Source organism: Amblyraja radiata, chromosome 6, assembly GCF_010909765.2.
Source record: "Amblyraja radiata isolate CabotCenter1 chromosome 6, sAmbRad1.1.pri, whole genome shotgun sequence".
Lineage (NCBI taxonomy): Eukaryota > Metazoa > Chordata > Chondrichthyes > Rajiformes > Rajidae > Amblyraja > Amblyraja radiata.
This window is the reverse complement of record NC_045961.1, coordinates 38805923-38825613: the sequence shown is the minus strand read 5'-3', so window position 1 is coordinate 38825613 and position 19691 is coordinate 38805923. Positions and strand designations below refer to the sequence as shown.

Sequence of the window (19691 nt, the reverse complement as noted above, 5' to 3'; positions counted from 1 at the left end):
AAATATGCGTCAAGCCGATATCCTAATCGTTAAAGAGTTAAAAGATAGCCTAATCGATAAAGAACTGAGAAGAGGAATCCGAGCTGCCAAGGAAAGGTTCTCTGAGCAAGTTCTCAGCTAATGACTCTTCTTCAGTTTGGAAGGGCATGCAAGAAATCCCCAGCTATAAGAGGAAAGTCCCCCATTCTTTGGACAATCGTCAGCTGACGAACGACCTGAATGAGTTTTATAACAGGTTTGAAAATCAGAAACGTAACCCTGGTACCCCCTCCCCAACAAACACAGCCAGACTCCAGTCTGCAAAGAATGGACCCTGCACCCTCTCCTTCCCATTCACCACTTCACACCTACTTAAGGCAAGACTCCAGTATGAAAAGAGTGGAACCTTTCCCACCCCACCCAACACTTCACACCAACTTGCAGTCTGACCTCAGTCTGCAAAGACTGGGCCCTTCTACACCCATCCCACTCCAATTACTCATTTTTAACCAGTCCCTGCCTGCTTCAAAGTCTCCACTATTGTCCCTGTATCCAAAAAGGCAAGGATTACTGGTCTTAAAGACTACAGGCTTGTCGCACTGACCTCTGTAGTCATGAAGACTGTTGGAAGGCTTATGCTGGCCAAGCGGAAAAATATCACAATCCTTCTGCTGGACCATTTGCATATTGGGCCAATAGATCTGTGGATGATGCAGTCAATCTGGGCCTGCACTTCATCCTCCAGCACCTAGACTGTCAGGGAACCTATGCGAGGATTTTGTTTTATTGATTTTAGCTCTGCATTCAACACCATTGTGCCAGAGCTATTACGCTTCAAATCTTCTGAATTGACTGTGCCTGAACCCCTCTGTCGGTTGGATCACCAGCTTTCTGACAGACAGGAAGCAGCATGTGAGGCGGGAATGCATATCTCGGACCCGCAAACGCTCAGTATAGGAGCACCGCAAGATGCGTACTTTCCCCTCTCCTCTACTCTCGCCACACCAATGACTGCACCTCCACAGACACCTCTGTCAAGCTTCTCAAGTTTGCGGATGACACAACCCTGATTAGACTGATCCAGGATGGGATCTCTGTACTCTTTTCAGTTTGACATCTTTCCTATAACATGGTGCCCAGAACTGAACACAATATTCTAAATGCGGTCTCACCAAAGTCTTATACAACTGCAACATGACCTCCCAACTTCTATACTCAATACTCTGACTGATGAAGGCCAAAGTGCCAAAATACTTTTTGACCACCTGATATACCTGCGACATGACCTTCAAGGAACCATGCAACCATCGACCATTCCTCTGCCCACCTGGCTAATTGATCCAGATCCTGCTGCAATCTTTCACAATCATCTTCACTATCTGCAAAACCACTCACTCCTGTATCATCAGCAAACTTGCTAATCTTGCCCTGTTCTGTGACGTTTCACAGAGTGCTGGAGTAACTCAGCGGGCCAGGCTGAGTATAGAAGTTGGAAGGTCATGTTGCAGTTGCATAAGAAGTTGGTGACGCTGCATTAAGAGTATTGTGTTCAGTTCTGGGCACCATGTTATAGGAAATATGTCATCAAACTGGAAAGGGTACAGTGAAGATTTATGAGGATGTTGCCAGGACTAGAGAGCCAGAGTTATAGGGAGAGGTTGAGTAGGCTGGGACTCTATTTCATGGAGCACAGGAGGATGAGGGATCTAATAGAGGTGTATAAAATCATGATTTGAATAGATATGGTTGAGTCTTTTGCCCAGAGTAAGTGAATCGAGGAGCAGAGGACATAAGTTTAAGGTGAAGGGCAAAAAATTTAATAGGAATCTGTGGGGTATGTTTTTCACACAAAGGGTGGTAGGTGTATGGAACAAGCTGCCAGAGGAGGTTGTTGAGGCAGGGACTATCGCAACACTTAAGAAACAGTTAGACAGGTACATGGATAGGACAGGTTCGGAGGGATATGGATCAAACGTGGGCAGGTGGGACTAGTGCAGATGGGGCATGCTGGGCCGAAGGGCCTGTTTCCACACTGTATCACTCTATGACTCTATCTTTCCCTCTCAAACCCATTCTCCTGCCTTCTCCCCATTACCTCTGACACCCGTATCAATCAAGAATCTATCAATCTCCTCCTGAAAAATGTCCATTGACTTGACCTCCACAGCTGTCTGTGGCAATGAATTCCACAGTTCACCACCCTCTTAAGAAATTCCTGCTCATCTCCTTCCTAAAGGAACATCTTTTAATTCTGAGGCTGTGGCCACTGATCCTAGACTTTCACACTAGTGGAAACATCCTCTCCAAATCCACTCCATCCAGGTTTTTACCAGGCTGGGACAGACGGCAACAGCTTCACAGTGTGTCCCAAAGCTTGTGTCCTGTCCTGCATCACCCAAGGCAGCAGAGATGTTATAGGAGAGGGCAAGCACCGTAACAAAGTAGCTCACGATGGTTTGGGTAACATTCAGGAATATCTATGCATGCCACATCATGAATATTACTGAAGAACGGTCTTGACCCGAAATATAATCTATACCATTTCTCCAGAGATGCTGCCTGACCCACTGAGTTACTCCAGCACTCTGTGACATGTCACCTATCCATGTTCTCCACAGATGCTGCCTGACTCGCTGAGTAACTCCAGCACTCTGTGAAACGTCGCATATTCATATTCTCCGCAGATGCTGCCTGACCCACTGAGTTACTCCAGCACTTTGTGACTATTTTCCCTTCACCCATCTGCCCAAGCCCACTCTCCCCCCTCCTTTCCTATGTTCCTTTCCACCCATAAACCTCTCTCTGCCTTTACATTTCACTCCTCTTTCAAATCTGCTCTACTTATCTACATGCATTTTACTTCTTCACTTTTTAGTCCTAGAATAATGCAGTGTGGAAACAGGCCCTTCAGCCCAACTTGCCCACACCGACTGACATGTCCCATCTAAACTAGTCCCACTCACACGCGTCTGGCCCATATCGATCTAAATCTGTCCTATCAATGTACGTGTCCAAATGTCTCAAACAGTAGGATAGTCCCAGTCTTAACTACCTCCTCTGGCAGCTCGCTACATACACCCAGCACCCTTTGTGTGAAAAGGCTACCTCAGGTTCCTGTTAATTTCTGAAATATTGGTCATAAATTTGGTGCAAAAATGCTCCAAAATAAGGCTCAGAATGCATCAGAGAGCATCTAAAAACCCCGGCATCGAGGGACTTCACGCTTCGCGCACGTGATTTCACATTAAGTTTTTTGTAATCCTGTCATGCCACCCCCCTTTTTGAAAAGCTTCGTATGGGCCTGTTATGGTACTTCAGCAATTTACAAATTTTTACAGCTTCGAAAATACGAACTCTTCTTTGAAACTGAACATGCAGATCTGCATTCTGCCTGAATAACATGAATATGATATTGTGCTGTACAATGGTCCTTTTTCAGTCCCTAAAATTAAGAAATTCAATAAGAATTTGAATGTCATGACATGACATTTCCAACAAATTCTTAGCAAAAAACACTTCCTTTTAATTTAAAACCACAGAGAAATAAATATTACATATTGGCAATATTTGGTGGATTATTCGAGGTGCAAAGTAAAATTATCGTTTTGCAATTGATCAATGCAATGCTTTTGCATAGTGTTTTCATCATGCTAAACCGTAATGTAGTATTCGCTGCACATTGCATTCTCAATTTGTTTCCCTTAAAATAGACCAAATGACAAGTTGTGCATTTTACTAGGAAAGAACTGCAGATGCTGGTTTAAATTGAAGGTAGACATAAAATGCTGGAGTAACTCAGCGGGCGAGGCAGCATCTCTGGAAAGATGCAATAGGTGACGTTTCGGGTCGCGAAACCCCCCCCACCAAAAAATAATTGTGCTTGCCTAGTCACTGGCTCTGTATACCATATTACGCTGCTGGTTATAGGGTTCAATCCAACACCACACTTTGCTTGCAGTTGAATTGCAATTCCTATCATAATCTTCAGACTCTAGCAACTACTTCCCTGATAATGCTCACTTGTGCATAAGTCCTGATTCTGTGTGCTGCCTATACTCTCTAGTTGGTGGAGCTTTGGCGGCCTCTTACTTGCTATCTTCTTTGCACATCTGGCAAACGGGATATTCAGTATCTTCGCAAAATAGTTGTATTTTTACATTCTATTTGTAAACATTAAGTTAATTTGTGCATGAGTATATTTAATTTAGACTTTAGAGACAAAGCGAGGAAACGGGCCCTTCGGCCCACCATCTGCGCCGACCAGCGATCACCCCACACACTAACACTGTCTTGCACACTAGGGACAATTAACAATTTACAGATCTCAATTAACCTACAAACCTGTACATCTTTGGAATGTGGGACGAAACCGGAGCACTTTGAGAAAGCCACAGGGAGAACGGTCAAACACAGTACAGCCAACACCCATAGTCTGGATCGAACCTGGGACTGTCGCTATAAGGCAACAACTCTAACTGTTGTGCCACTGTGCTACCCCTTCATTTCTTGCCTGATTTTTTTTTTTTTTCTAATGCCTTCTAGTGGCTGTTCATCGCTAAATGAATTGTTTATGATTTGGAGCCTGTTACATCAGTTGAGAAAAAGTGATATTGTTTTCTCTCTAGCAAAAGCATAGATAGCTCCCACTTGGCCAAGTATCAACAAGCATTTCAAAGATGGTTTATCAAGCAAAATGTAACCAGTCAATCTCAAGGCAGATGATAAAATATTGTTTCAGGGATATTGTTTAATGCTCATTTAAGGGAGGGAAAGGTTTTGGACAATTGTAGGAGCTCTCCAATCAGATTCAGCGCAACCCTGGTTTAGTATTTGAAATTTCAATCTGGTCATAAAGCAGCGGTCAAGCAGCAGAACTGGTACAGATGATTCTGTAAGCAGCAATGTGATGAAGAGCTGATAGTGTATCACATTAACAAATTATTATTAGTGAGAATAAAAACAACATAGCATTCTTTGAATAGTATTTGAGATCCTTTGTACCTTCTAAGGAAGAAGACTAGATCTCAGTTTAAAGGCAGCACCCACATGAGTGCAGCACCTTTTCTCAATACTGCACAAGTTTAAGCCCCTATTTTTGTTTTTCCATCTCTGGAATGAGACTGTTTTCCATTGTCCACTACTAACCCATGATGAGAATCCCACCACTGACATTATGTAACAATTGGATTCCACAATTATATCTGGCATTACAATTACAATTAATGGACTTTGCCTTTTCAAAGACCTAGAACTTCAACTTTGTCTATGTGGACTGATCAAATACTGAAGCACCATAGCAATTGAACATGTTATGTGATCCAATAAAATGTCACAACCTTTCTCCATTTGAACTACTGTAGTTCTGTTGTCTTGTCCCGTTTAAAGGGCACTGCATAAGGAACTATTTGCACTGGCACAAGAGAAGGCTAAGGAACAAACTAGAGCACATGATGATTTGTAGCAATACAATTTTGCGAATTTACTTTTTCCTGAGGTACTCTGCCAAAAAATGTTTGTTTTTTTGGGGGTTTGTCATTTTATGGCCTTTCATAACAGAAAACACAAAGAAACCAGATAGTTTACATTAATTTTTAATTGAGAGCATTGTTACATTTTTAACTACATTTTGAAAGAGAGCACTGTATATTCTGTACAGCTCACTTGTGTTACCGTATTTAAATTACTGTGTGGAAGTATGGGGCAACACCTACAAAACCACCTTACAATCATTAAGCACACTACAAAAAAGAGCTATTCGTATAGTAGACAATGTAGGATATCATGAACACACCAATATACTGTATTTAAAATTACACACCTTAAAGATTAAGGATCTGGTAGAATTTAAGACTGCACAAATAATTTATAAAGCAAAAAATAAACTGCTACCTGTAAACATACAAAAACTGTTCAAAGACAGAGGGGGGTTATAACTTTAGAGGGAAACTGAACTTGAAACAGCATTATGCTCGGACCAATTAAAAAAGTATGTGTATTTCCATTTGTGGGGTGGTTTTGTGGAATGGTCTTGACGAAACGATTAAACAAAGTATGAATATAATGCAATTTTAAAAAATGTACAAAAGATATATCTTTGAAAAGTACAGTAATGAGGAAGGAGAATGTAAATCTCACAGATGTTAATGGTGCTTGTTCTTTTTGTTCTTTTCTGTTTTTTGTTCTTTTTTTCTTAATAGCTTGATTGGAGTAGTTTTATTTGAATTGTCTGTTTAGTTTATTTTATTGAATTTTGCATTTGTTAATGGTGAAGAATGGGGGTAGGACTTGACAAGCATAGGCTTCTTCCTATCCCTTTTCGAACGAGTCTAATGTGTATTATGTTGAAATTGGCTTTTGATTTTTTAATTTATGTATGTACATATATGTTATGTATATGTATGTATGTGTATATATACATGTATGTATTTATGTATGTATATATATAATTTTCCTTTTATTTATTCATTTTCATCTTTTCTTTTCTTCTTTTTTTTTAATCGTTCGAAATAAAGATATCATTCATTCATTCAACTACAAAATAAAAGTTGTTGTGGGTATTTTGCAGTCGGATCTGATGGGCCATCAAATGCATTGGCCACTGTGGTCCATTATGTTCCATTGGAAATCATGGATGAGGTCATTCAAAACTTGGCGAATGATGATTGCATCACAGATGTAGAGATGAAGACTGCTTTGACCAAGTAAGTCGTATGGGGTAGTTGCAAATTATCAAAATGGTGATCTTCACTTAATATATTCAACTGTAGTCATCGGGTGCAAATTTGAACCAACAATTTTCTATAATGCTCTATTCGGAGGAACTGATGAAAGGGTATTTTATATTGCCATAAGTCTTGTTACACTGAGGCAAACGGCAAAGAAGCTGTCCTAATCCTCTATCATAAGTCTTTTTGACATCTTGGCAGTTGTGGTGAAGGCTTGAAAATATGTCACTATCATAAGTCAGACTTGCATCAAGATGTATGAAAACTTTACTGCAACCAAGGAATTTGGGAATAAGGGGATTGGGAAGACTGGTGACAAACTAAACTATGAAGAGCAAAATTCTGGTTCATATTTTAGGCACACGTATTTAGCAATGAGGACTTAAAATGAAATAACTTAATTTATTAAAAACTGCAAATGGCCAGGAAGGAAGATTAAGTTTTGAAAGTCAAAGTTTGCCTCTGAATTGTGTTAATTTCCTGAAACTCCTTTTCATCTTCCAGTATTTGTCAATGTTGAATTACGGAAAACCTTTTTGTTCATAAAGTGTCAAGTTAATTTTGTTAAGTGACAGTGGTATACATTTTACTAAATGACAGTGCCACATACATACAGTCACATACATACTGTGACACAGTCACGGGGCCGCCTCACCGGGACCTCCGACGCTTTGCCCACTGACCCGGATTCCACTCCCCGTGGGCCTCCACCATCGACCCCACCGATCCTCACTCCACTGCCCTCCAGCAGACCGGAGGAATCTGCTATAAATCCACTGACTCCCATGGCTATCTGGACTACACTTCTTCCCACCCTGCTTCCTGTAAGGACTCCATCCCCCTACTTCCAATTCCTCCGTCTACGCTGCATCTGCACCCAGGATGAGGTGTTCCAAACCAGGGCATCGGAGATGTCCTCATTCTTCAGGGAACGGGGGTTCCCCTCCTCTACTATAGTTGAAGCTCTCACCATGGCCTCTTCTATACCCTGCAACTCTGCTCTCACTCTCCCCCCCCCCCCCCCCCCCCCCCCCACTCGTAACAAGGGCAGAGTCCCCCCTTGTCCTCACCTTCCACCCTACCAGTCGTCACATACAACAAATAATCCTCCGACATTTTCGCCACCACCAATGGGATCCCACCACTGCCCACATCTTCCCATCTCCTCCTGTCGGCTTTCCGCAGTGACCACTCCCTCCGTAACTCCCAGGTCAATTCGTCCCTTGCCACCCAAAACGTCGCCTATTTCCTTCGCTCCAAAGATGCTGCCTCACCCGCTGAGTTTCTCCAGCATTTTTGTCTAGTCACATACATTAACGTTTTATCACTTTTTTGTCACTTATTTGTCTAGTCTGAAGACTAGACAAATAGTTTCTCTAGAATTTTTTAAAAAGGTAGTTATTTTTCCAGTTTGTATTAATTCAGTTAATTTGAGTTTTGAGTTTTTGATATCTGAAATATACTATCCCTTTAAGTAAAAGTCAAAGATATTTAGGAATAGTCTTTAATAGTTTTTATTAGATTGCAGGTGACAATTATATTTTTAAGGATGACTATAATATAATAGCATGTTCTAACTTTTTCCTTTATTTCCTTTTTCTTAAATTGTAGTATGATTGATTGGCTTTCTTGGCCATTAGCCAAAAATGCAGATAAGTGGATTATTGGCTTACTGAAAGGTTTGGCTGCTGTGAAAGAGTTCAGCATTTTGATTCAAGTCACACTTTCAAAAATTGAGCAGGTGAGTTTCATCTCATAACTTTGGAAATTGTGATCAACGCTTTCCAGGTCCCACTGTAAACCATCACTAAAATAGCCAATTTTCAGATGGCGGATTCAATGCCATAACATTAAAAAATATGTTCATATAATTTAGTTGATGTTATATTTCTTTACCTGCTGTGCTGTTGGAATATTTTTATTAATAAACTGACAATTATTACATTGATTGCCATGGAGCACCTTACAAATCTCTCTGAAATTTTGATAAATTAGTTGAATTGTGGCACTTGCGACGATGTTTCTAGTAAACCTTGTTCTAGTCTCATTGCTTGGGGTGTCCGTTGAATACTTACTCGAATACTACAATATTCTGCTCCTTCAGACCTATGTTTATTAACCGGTTTAACTTGCCTAAGGCTTTTCCTTGAGCCATGAAGATGAAAACTCCTACTTGTGGCAGTAGTCAAATGAAGGATGTAAAACATTTTGCTTTAATGATATTGAGTAGTCTTATGCTCCTTATCGAGTTGATTTCTAATCATTTTCTGTTACTTTGGAAGGGGTATAATGGGATTGTTAAAAGAATTGCAGTAACATTAGGGTTGAACATTGATGCAGAATTGCTGAATGTTAGAATTCATAGCATTTTACGGCTAAGGGAATCAATGGATAGGGTACTGATTTCGGATGATCAGCCATGATTATGTTGAATGGCGGTGCAGGCTCGATGGCTGAATGGCCAACTCCTGCACCTATTTTCTATGTTTCTATGTAAGTAAGAAAAATTAGTTAAGACTGGTCAGTTAGTCATTTGTTCCCATTCAGGCGCGAGTCACGGGGTGGTTATCTGAGTTGTTATTTAAGGCCGGGCAACGCCCATGTCAGCTGAGGAGTAGGGAGTAGGGAGGAGTAGGGAGCTGTATGCAGAAGAATAAACACGTCTAGAGCACACTCTTGTGTCCGACTAGTTTTTGGCTGGACTCCTGCCAGTCACCGCCACACTATCAATGTGGTCTGTGATATTCCTGACGTGGGAATGTGTTGCGCAGTAAACCAGCCTTTACATTTTGAGTTTTTAATATAAATGGTGTTTTTGTTTATTTCTTATTAAAATTTTAGGTCATCAATTAAACTTATTTTGTTTAAAGACCAGTTTAAAAAAAAAAAAAGTTGTGTGGAGTTTGCCATTAACAGCAACCACTGTTAGTAACTGCAGAAGTAGGTCATAGACTGGATATGTGCTTTGTAGGTAAAGAATGATGCTTACACTCTTTGGGATGACTGCTGGTCCAACAGCATTTGAAGTTCAACACCATAGCGACTGGCTTGATAGCGACTGACTTGGTCAGATAAACAAAGTTGTTGATGTAATATTCAATGTTTTTACACTAAAATAGTTGCCTTGTTTTGATATAATACAATAGTGATTATACCTTTTATCTAATTTGTTTTGTTTTGTGGGCTTGTGTAGAATCTTTTGTGTTACATAAATCCTCTTACTGATGCATTATCTATCTTCCAGGTGTTCTCCAGGCTATTTTACCCAATTCTAAGACAAGGTGCACTTTCTGTGCTGAAATATATGCTGTTAAGTTTCCAACATTCACCGGATGCTTTCCATCTGGTATGTGTTATTAAAGTTGATCTTGGAAGGTGGTATGGGAGTTTTTACCTTTAGATTCAGTCACTTTTTTATTTTTCAAAATTTTAAACAAGCATATGAACATTATCTTTGATAATTGTAGAATTGGAAGTAAAACTGCACATCTTGTTGGGAAGTGTATGTTTTGCTCACAACTGCTTTTGTGCACAATTTGAAATACCAAATTTGAAATGCTTGTCGAGTTCAGTAGTGGTCTATATCTATATTTTGAGTAGATGTGATTTTTTGATTGTAGAGATGGTGGTTTAGTTTGAATATTTCTCATCCCTGAAGCAGAATTTTTGAAGTGTTTGGGCAAAACTAATGGAAACTGGAATGGCTTCACGTTGACAATTTGAGTTGCCGAATGCAAAGAAATAATAAATTGCTATGTTTAGTTTGCTTCTTGGATCTACATCTCTTTTAACATTGTTTTGAGAAACAAGGTGCCACCATCAAAGGAAGATTTAAAAACTGGCTGAACATCTGGGAAAATGCTACCTGTATTTTTCATTGCTTTTTATTATTACAAGATAAAATTAAATTTCTATTGTGCACAGGATATTACAAAATGCAATTGTGCTAATTGTAGAATTAGCAACTCTCATTTGCTAGGTTCTGACTACCATTTTCACCTAAAAATGCTTTCCTGAAAACTTGGTGAAAGTACAACCTGTTAATGTGTAATGTAAATTGTCCATTTTCTGGCCACTGTGTGCTAATTTGATATGTTTGCCAGTGTGCTAAGAAATTCCACAGGCTCAGTTTTTCCTGCTTCAAGTAGAAAATATAGTACATTGACTTGTACTGGGATAGCTGGTCTATTTTAGCAATACCAACAGCAACGGTGCGGTGCTCCTGGTCAGAATGGAGGTAGTTCGTCACAACCCTCCCCACCCCTCATTAGTGATGCCTGCTGATTACACCAAAAACTGGGATTGGCTCACATGTTTTTAATTTTTGTGACTGTCCTTGACTTGCTGCACTTTGCTGGGGATAATATTGGATAATTTCATCTTGGCTAATTTTGTACGTTTAAATATGAGGTCTGCGCTTGTAAGTGTAGATATGTGGATAATGGACATGGACATCTTAACATCTGGGAGAGCAAATATAAATATTATTTTCCAAACACCAAGGTGGACCATTTTGGGAAGCAGACTTGGTTTGTTTCAAATTAGGGGAGATTTCGTTCATAAATTTGTATCAATTACTTTATTTGTTAACATAATTAATTCATCTATTAGAAAGGTACAAGCTTTAGTTGCTAGAAGGTGTACTATGGGAACGTGTTCTGTGTTGTGCTAAAGTAAATTACAAATGTGCGATAATCCAATATTCTATGGGTATTTAAAGATTAAAGTGTTATTTGTTGTAATTTATTTTACTTGTACTCCACAGCTTGTTCCTCAAATTCCCAAATTAATGGCGTCACTCTCTAAAGAAAGGTCCAACTCTGGTATAAGTTGTCAACAGCAACTGTCTGAATTAGTACACTGCATGATCTTCCGTTTTTCAGGCTTCCCTGACCTCTATGAACCTGTCATAGAGGCACTAAAGGTAAGTGATCAGAATTAAATCATTACACTGTAATGTTGATCAATATTTTGTTGTATAGAAATGTACGTACAATATAAAGTAAGATCTGTGATTGGGTTGACACATCAGTGGTTGAGGGTGGGGTTAATCTGAGGATTGCCAGTTACGGTGGAGGATGTGTTTTGAGGAAGAGACCCGTAAAAACAAAGAATGTCCAAGATAAGATATTCTCAATATTTGATACCATAGACTGGGACATATTTGAGTAGCATCCCTTTCAATACTAAAGTAGGCTTTGTGTTCTAAATGTTTGCACGAATGGTTTGTAGATGATTCAGGCCATAAGCACGTGGACAAAATTGCCTGAAACGTTTGAGGCATTAATTATCTATCATGGACACAATTCTGCACGTGTGGAATGTCAACAATTCTAATGTATACATTAATGAATTGGACACAGAAAATAAGATAATTGTGGACTTAAAAGCAAAGGAATTTTGCCTTTGATTGCATGGTTGGTTCAGGAAAGCGCCTTGTGTCATCTAATTTCAAGACAATAGGATTTTCTGTAATTATCCATATTGCTCTCCATGCCATATTTATAATACCTTGCTAATTTGATGCACGAAAAACCCTTTTTTTCCCCACCGTACCAGGAGTTAGGATTGCTACTTGGTTAGAAAAGGTTCCAATTGCATTGCACGCTAGTGGGTGTAATAATACAGGCATGTTTCAAGGATCTTGATCAATGATGGAGAATGATCACTTCAATGTAAAGTTTAAAAAAAACACACAAAATCATATCAATAATCTAACATTTCTTGCCCCCTTCTGCCCATCGGGCTTTGGCTTACAACAGCAACTCGGAATTTGAGGCTCCAGACACCGTTCCGGATTCTAGTCCTAGAAGTCTGATCTTGCTCACAGCTTGCACTTATATATAATCATTAAATGTGTGTTTGCATGATTTACAAACAGCCAGCTATATTCTTAAAACTATCTATCCTCTGTAATACCAAAAAGGATAATTCATTACATCATGCTCAGAGCTAATCTGGGTTGTCTCCAAAGGAAAATGAGCTCGTCTATCACTGTGCTCTGTAGCTGCATGGTCCGAGACCTTGTAGGCTACATGATTTAAGGCCTTGGGTTTAACTCATTTTTCTAAGAGAGCCTAATTATTTTCTTAAACTAGCCCATTTGCTTGACATAAGGACTATTATCAGTGAACATTTTAACTGTTGCATTAGAGTGGGTGATAAGGATTCACATCGCTTTGGCTTCTGATTCTCTCTTCTTAGAATGTTCATTGATCTCTTTAAAAAATTGATTGGGATAGATAGCAGACAGCAGAGAATGCTTAAAATACTTGGGTTGTAAAATGAATCTGAAGAGATAATTTAATATTTTTGTTACATTTTGTGTGATTTGTAGGCCACTTTTCTTAAAAGTAAAAGTTAACTTCAGTTACCTGTAAATCTCCCACAACTGGTTAAAATGGAACAGTACAATAAGTACCATTATTTTGCCCTACCTTGCCCAAAAGTTAATTATGTGGCTCAAAGTATACCCAGACACAGAAAAGCTGGGGTTAAGTAAAGGCAACTATACACTTTAATGGCACATCATTTAGACTTAACCAATTGCAACATCTCAAAATGCTAATCTAATAATAGTCGTTTAATATTTCCTTTTACATTTATGTTTGTCCTCTTTACACATTTTTATTTTAAACACTCCTTTTCTTTTGTGCACCAATTCTCTACCTCTTAATTATTGATCTCTTGTCCTTCACAAAACTAATTCAATCTATAGAATTGTATAACCCATTTTCTGTGCAAAGAAAATTGTCAAAAAAAAGATATTGGGAAAGATTCTATGGATTTGTTGGATTTTCTTGCGGAAATAAGAACAGGCGAAAAGAAGTGGGATTCGGCTCTTTCTCCATGTCTGCTGCACCATCCAGTAAGGTTAACATTGAAGGAAGGGATCGGCAATATTTACCTGCACTAACTACATATTCCTCAGGGACATGCGGTCAGGGGAGGCAGAGCCTCAGCTGTCATAATCCCAATGAAAATAGCTGTGAAGAAAAGTAAAGAAAAATAATAATAAAATAAAATAAATATAAAGACTTTTCCACTCATCTGTGTTATAAATGTCATTATACGAATCTAATCATTTTTTATGGTCAAAATCGCCAAATATTTGCAGCTCTGCTGCAAATACAGGGAGGTGAGGCAGTGACGAGCTGAGCCTCCCCTCTGATTGCACAACCCCTCAGAAACTGCATGGATCGCGGGCAATAAGCGTGTGCCTGTTACTATCTCTATATATGTCACCAATGTGATGTTTGTACATCCCTTCATTACATGTCCTTGCCTTCCATAGTCCAGGTAGCTTATTTCACATATAAATATATTAAATTTAGGCTTGCTGGTCTCCTCATAAAACTGCAATGACAAAGCAGCAGGGGAGGCAGCGATCATGTCTGCCTCACAAGGGGGCGTGTCTTGAACCCAGTGGAGGGAGAGCGAGCGTCAATTATGTAGGCTCACGTAATTGACGCTGCCTCGCTCTCCCTCCATGTTAGCTAGCTTCAGCAGCGGTGGCGCAGACTGGTAGGTTGATTCGTTGATTTGTAGCGGCCGATTCCGAGGCTCTGGGCCGCTGAGAGCTTCCAATTGGTCCCCACGCTTAAGTAATCTATTCCCGCCGCCGGCCCTCTCCCTTCTTTCCTTCCCTTCTTCCCTCCCTCCCTTCCTTCTCTCCTTCCCTCCTTCCTCTCTCTCTTTTCCCTTCCCTCCCTCCCTCCTTTCTCTACTTCCCTCTCTTCTCTCCTTCCTCCCTTCTCTCCCTCCCTCCCTTCTCTTCTTTCCTCCCAGACACATCACGCACAGACAACACACACACACGCACAGACAACACACACACACACACACACACACACACACACACACACACACACACACACACACACACACACACACACACACACACACACACACACACACACACACACACACAACTAAGTTAGGATGGGGTAGAAGTCAGTGCCTCCCCAGCCATTGACCTGACCGCACGTCACCGATATTCCTTAATTTCCTCATCTATATATTACTAAAATTCTCATCTTGTTCGTTTGTATGCATGTGTGTGCGTGTGATCCCGAAACTACGCAAAAACTGTACAATTTTTGGCCCACCTTATCATTGTCCTGTAATGTGCTGTGGCAAGTTTTGTTCAGATTGATGGTATTTTTTACGTTATTCATATTTTAAATTTTATAAAAACCACTTTTACAAAAATCGCATTTCCATTTGCACTGCCATTAGCAATGTATGACGTCACAATGGGATCCTGAATCTCATTCACATATATTGTGATTTTCAACAAAAAAAAATCCGTTTTAATTCAATTCTTCCGCTTTCATTCACAATGACGTCACAATGGGATCCCGAATCACATATAAAAATCCAGCCTCCACGGGCCATGTTGGTAAAGATTTCCAAAGATTTACTATTGTCTTGGTGAAGTAACGTCTCGTCGTAGCTCTGGAACTACCTCTGTGAAGACAGATATCAACTTTTTTTTAATGAATTACCTGGAGTAAATTATTTTCAATATTGGTGTGAGGATCTATGTTATTTTTCACCAGATAGGTATAGATGATGGTGTAACATTCAGAACGAAACTAATGTTCTTTTATTACTTGATGTTGTTATTGGACAGAATTTGTGCTTTTCTTGTTCCAGGATTTTCCCATTCCAAACAAAGAAAAAATAAAGCAATTGCTCAACCAGAGTGCCTGGACATGGCAAGAAAATAAACTGGAACCGTTGCACCCAAAGCTTGTTGCAAAATCGAAAACAGGAAAAACAGGAGTAACTAATCTTGGCAATACCTGTTACATGAACAGTGTCATTCAGGCCCTTTTCATGGCTTCTGGGTACGTATCTAATGTACTTAGATTGGTAATGTAGGATGGGTGAATGTTGCTCTTATTAAACTTTTTTCTGAAGTTTAGGCCAGATCTGTTTTTAAAATCCTTTTTTCTGACCTTTCCAAAAAAGCTGCTCTTTCCCCTGCCATGCCCTTGAGTTGGAAGTTGAAATGATCTTGACCGTGAACTGCAGCTCATTGTTGTCAATGGCCATTCTCATTTTCTTAAACTGGATTTATTAGTGAGAAAGATCACATTCATGTTTCTTGAGATTGTAGTCAGGCAGTCAATCAAATGATTCTGTAGAGAACTGGAAACTTTCTCGATCAGTGGTAAATAAGCTTGATTGGCAGACGTCCGAAGATTTGAAATTCTTTCACCAGCCTTTTTGATGCGCTCTGGGTATGGCCTTTGAATTCACATTTGAAGACTCACTTTTGTAGTGCCTCCTGTCAAAAACAGCTACTTTCAGAGATGCATCGAATTCAAGGAAAAATAATGGCAATCAAAGACTTTAGAGTAACATTGAATTCGGGCATCCTAAATGGCAGAATTTATATAATGTGTGCAACTTATCTATAAGTTGTGTTTTTTAACTTGAAGAGTCATGTGGATTAATATAATATAAAACAAGATTGAGGTACATTTATTTTTTAAATTGTCACATAATCCTATTTATTCTAGGGTGGGGGGAAATCAAAGGGCTCATTGTTCGACACTATTTTTGTATTATTGCTTCCGATCATCTTCACCAATTTTCATGTTATTTTCTAGTTTAGGATGTACTACTGCAGTGAGCACAAGTCTTTGGTGCAATGTTGGAAAATTATCTGTCTAAATGAAGGAACTTTGCATTTAATCATTCAGTGGTATTGTGCATTGTTGCAGTGCTGGGGAAACGTTCTAAATAAAACTTTATTTGTCTTGCGTCTTCATCTTGTCAAATGCCATGGCACAGTTGCAGCCCAGAGCTTCACTCGATGGGAAATCTTGCAGTTTTTGCACAGGATTATCTGGTCAATTAAATTTTTTATTGATTAATAGTTAGCAACTTTTTGTTTTCAATTTGGTGAAGAAATGACGATCAAATATTCAAGCAAAGTAACATTAATTCAACAAGAGCTTGTGGGGTGAACTTGTACTAGTATCACAAGAAATAAATTTGAGTTAGGAGAGAGATGTTAGGAAACAATGTTCAGATGCTTATTTTGTATTCTGCTTGCCAAATTTGAGATGAACTTTTCGTCTACAGATATCTCTTTGATTTTATTTGGTCCTGAGTGTATCTTTTGCTGAGAAATGTGGTTCTCTGTTAAATGATGGAGCTATGAAGATCTGGTTCATAGACCATTATTGTGAGCCTACTGTTGTAAATCTAAGCAACATTTTGTGGTCCCTTTTTAGCTTCAGGCATGCTGTAATGCTTCTCAAGGATGGTGATTCACAATCACTAATGATGAAACTTCAATGGCTATTTGCTTTCCTGGAACATAGTCAGGTATATTTTCTATTTTGCTTGACCACTTTTTTCTGTTTTTACTTCAGGAGCTTTACAATTTATGTAGTTTATGATTTCAAAAGGCAATGTATGCTACATATTGCATTCAGAATAGTGTGAACTATATATTGAAATACACTGGAATTCAGAAATTATATGGGATTTGTAAATTGGTTGTGTAGGGACATTAAAAAGCTTCATTTAATTTGCTAGGAAATCTATGCTTATAGATTAGATTATAGATTAGGAAAAAATATATAAATGTTCTTTTGTCGGTAAAGATGTGCAATCATATTGAAATATACTATGACAGAAGAATGATGTTTTGTAATCAGTTGCAAACTTTGTATTGTTTTGTAATAATTGATATACAAAGGGATCTGGCTGAGCTAGTGAAATCAGAAAGTACAGGATGTTCAGATTGTATGTTAATCTTCATTGCTTGTGCCGAAGTACAAAAATAAGAAAGTAGTGCTTCAAATATAAATGTTTGAGACCTGAAGAACTGTGCAGCTTTGCTCTCTATACTCAAGAATGGATATTCTTGCAGCATAGATTCATTGATTAATTCTTAGGGTATTGGGAGATGGAGTGAGGGGTTTGTCCTATGTCTCGGGTTAAAGCTTGTATTTTACTAGGTGATTTCATGGAAACCTACAAGATTTTGAGGGATTGAAGAGGTAGATACTAGAAATCTGATTTCTCAGGTTAGAGATGTAGCACTATATAGTGTTAGTATAAAGGTTTAGTTATAGAAGGAGAAATTTTACTTGGAAGTCCTTTTTCCAATATTCTACCCCCAGAGAGATGTGGATGGCCAATTGTTGAGTAGATTCTTAACTGAAAGATTTTGAATCACCAAACGTATATTTGGAAATGAATGTATAATGGATTAGGTTTGGGATATGCCATAATCTGGCTGAGTGTGCTTGAAGATTTTTGTGGCGTACATGCAGTAGTTAAATTGGTGCTGCATGAAGGATGGTACACCAAGACTGATCAAGCAACAGTATTTAATTAGCCACAATTATAGGTACATTTGTAAATCAAGTGCAAAATCTCTTAATGCAATGGGTTGCAAAGATCTAGATGTAGAAATTAGTTTAGAGATACAGTGTGGAAACACGCCCTTCGGCCCACCGTGATCCCCATACACTAGCATTAACCTACACACTAGGGACAATTTTTACCGAAGCTAATTAACCTCTTTCGAGTGTGGGAGTAAACTGGAGCATCCGGGTAAAATTCACGCAGTCACAGGGAGAACGTACAAACTCTGTACAGACAGCACCCATAGTCAGAATCGAACCCGGCTCTCTGTTGCTGTAAGGCAGCAACTCTACCACTGCGCCACTGTTGTATCTTTTATCAGGTACAAGTATTTGTATCAAGATACAAATATTGCAGCTTTCATCAGGAAGATTGCTAATAACCTACTGTCTTTCCCCTTTTGTATGCCTGTCTCTACTGCTGTACTTTCACAATTGGTGAAAGGCTGCTAAGAGGTTATTCCTGGTTAAGCTAATGTTGGAGGGAAAACTTTGGCCTCAAAGCTATAAGGTGATATGGGGAAGCTAGGAAGAGCGGAGGTGGGAAACTGCCAGCAGGTAGCAGATGTAATAAGGACATTTTTTTTTCTCTTCAACGGATTTAATTTAGGAATCTGACTGCTGAGTCAACTTGGGATCCTTGTGTAAATCTGTGCTAGAGATTATCCTAAAATTGTGGAATTGCTGCCACAGGCAATTCAGAATGAGAAGTCATTTTCAGATAGCTTCTATCTGGGCCAAGCTACTTCATATTTTTGGAGCAGGAAAGAGAGCTGCTGGAGAAACTCAGCAGGCCAGGCAGCGTCTATGAAGGAAATGGGCCTCCGGTTGACATTTTGTGATAAGATTCTTCATCTGGATTGAAAGAGTAGAGGGAAAATGGGCAGTGCGAGGGAAGAGGGGTTGGGGCAAGAGCTGGCAAGCATTAGGTGAATATACAATACAATACAATACAATTCAATTTATTGTCATTTGGACCCCTTGAGGTCCAAACGAAATGTCGTTTCTGCAGCCATACATTACAAACAAATAGACCCAAGACACAACATAATTTACATAAACATCCATCACATTGCTGTGATGGAAGGCCAAAAAAACTTATCTCTCCACTGCACTCTCCCCCCCGATGTCAGAGTCAAAGTCAAAGCCCCCGGCGGGCGATGGCGAATTGTCCCGCGGCCATTAAAGCCACGCCGGGTGATGCAAGGTCGCACACCGGGTTCTTGATGTTAGAGCCCCCGGCGGGCGCTCGCAGAGACCCGCAGCCATTCCAATCCGCGCGGGGCGGTGATGTAGGCCCCGCTCAAGGAGCTCTTCAACCCCGCAACTCGGGCGGGAGAAGTCGCCGCTGCGGAAGCCCTGAAAAGCGGTCTCCCTCCAGGGACCCGCGGGCTCCCGGTGCCGCCGTCCGCCAAACCCGCGGTTGCAGCCTCCGAAGCTCCAACATTGACTTCTCCAATTTCCGGTAGCCCTTATTATCTCCTTCCCGCCCACCCCCCACCCCCACCCCACATCAGCCTGAAGAAGGGTTTCTGCCCGAAACGTTGCCTATTTCCTTCGCTCCGTAGATGCTGCCGCACCTGCTGAGTTTCTC

At 39.8% G+C, this 19691-nt stretch overlaps 1 protein-coding gene across 1 annotated transcript in view; it reads left to right on the top strand.

Moving 5' to 3' along the window:
• The window catches only part of usp35 (ubiquitin specific peptidase 35), a 31740-nt gene that overhangs the window by 6477 nt on the left and 5572 nt on the right, over positions 1–19691 (top strand). The window contains exons 3-8 of the mRNA XM_033022555.1: positions 6545–6680; positions 8316–8445; positions 9949–10050; positions 11470–11628; positions 15363–15556; positions 16955–17048. Of these exons, the coding sequence (XP_032878446.1) occupies positions 6545–6680; positions 8316–8445; positions 9949–10050; positions 11470–11628; positions 15363–15556; positions 16955–17048 (815 nt within the window). The remainder of the gene's footprint in view (positions 1–6544; positions 6681–8315; positions 8446–9948; positions 10051–11469; positions 11629–15362; positions 15557–16954; positions 17049–19691) is intronic.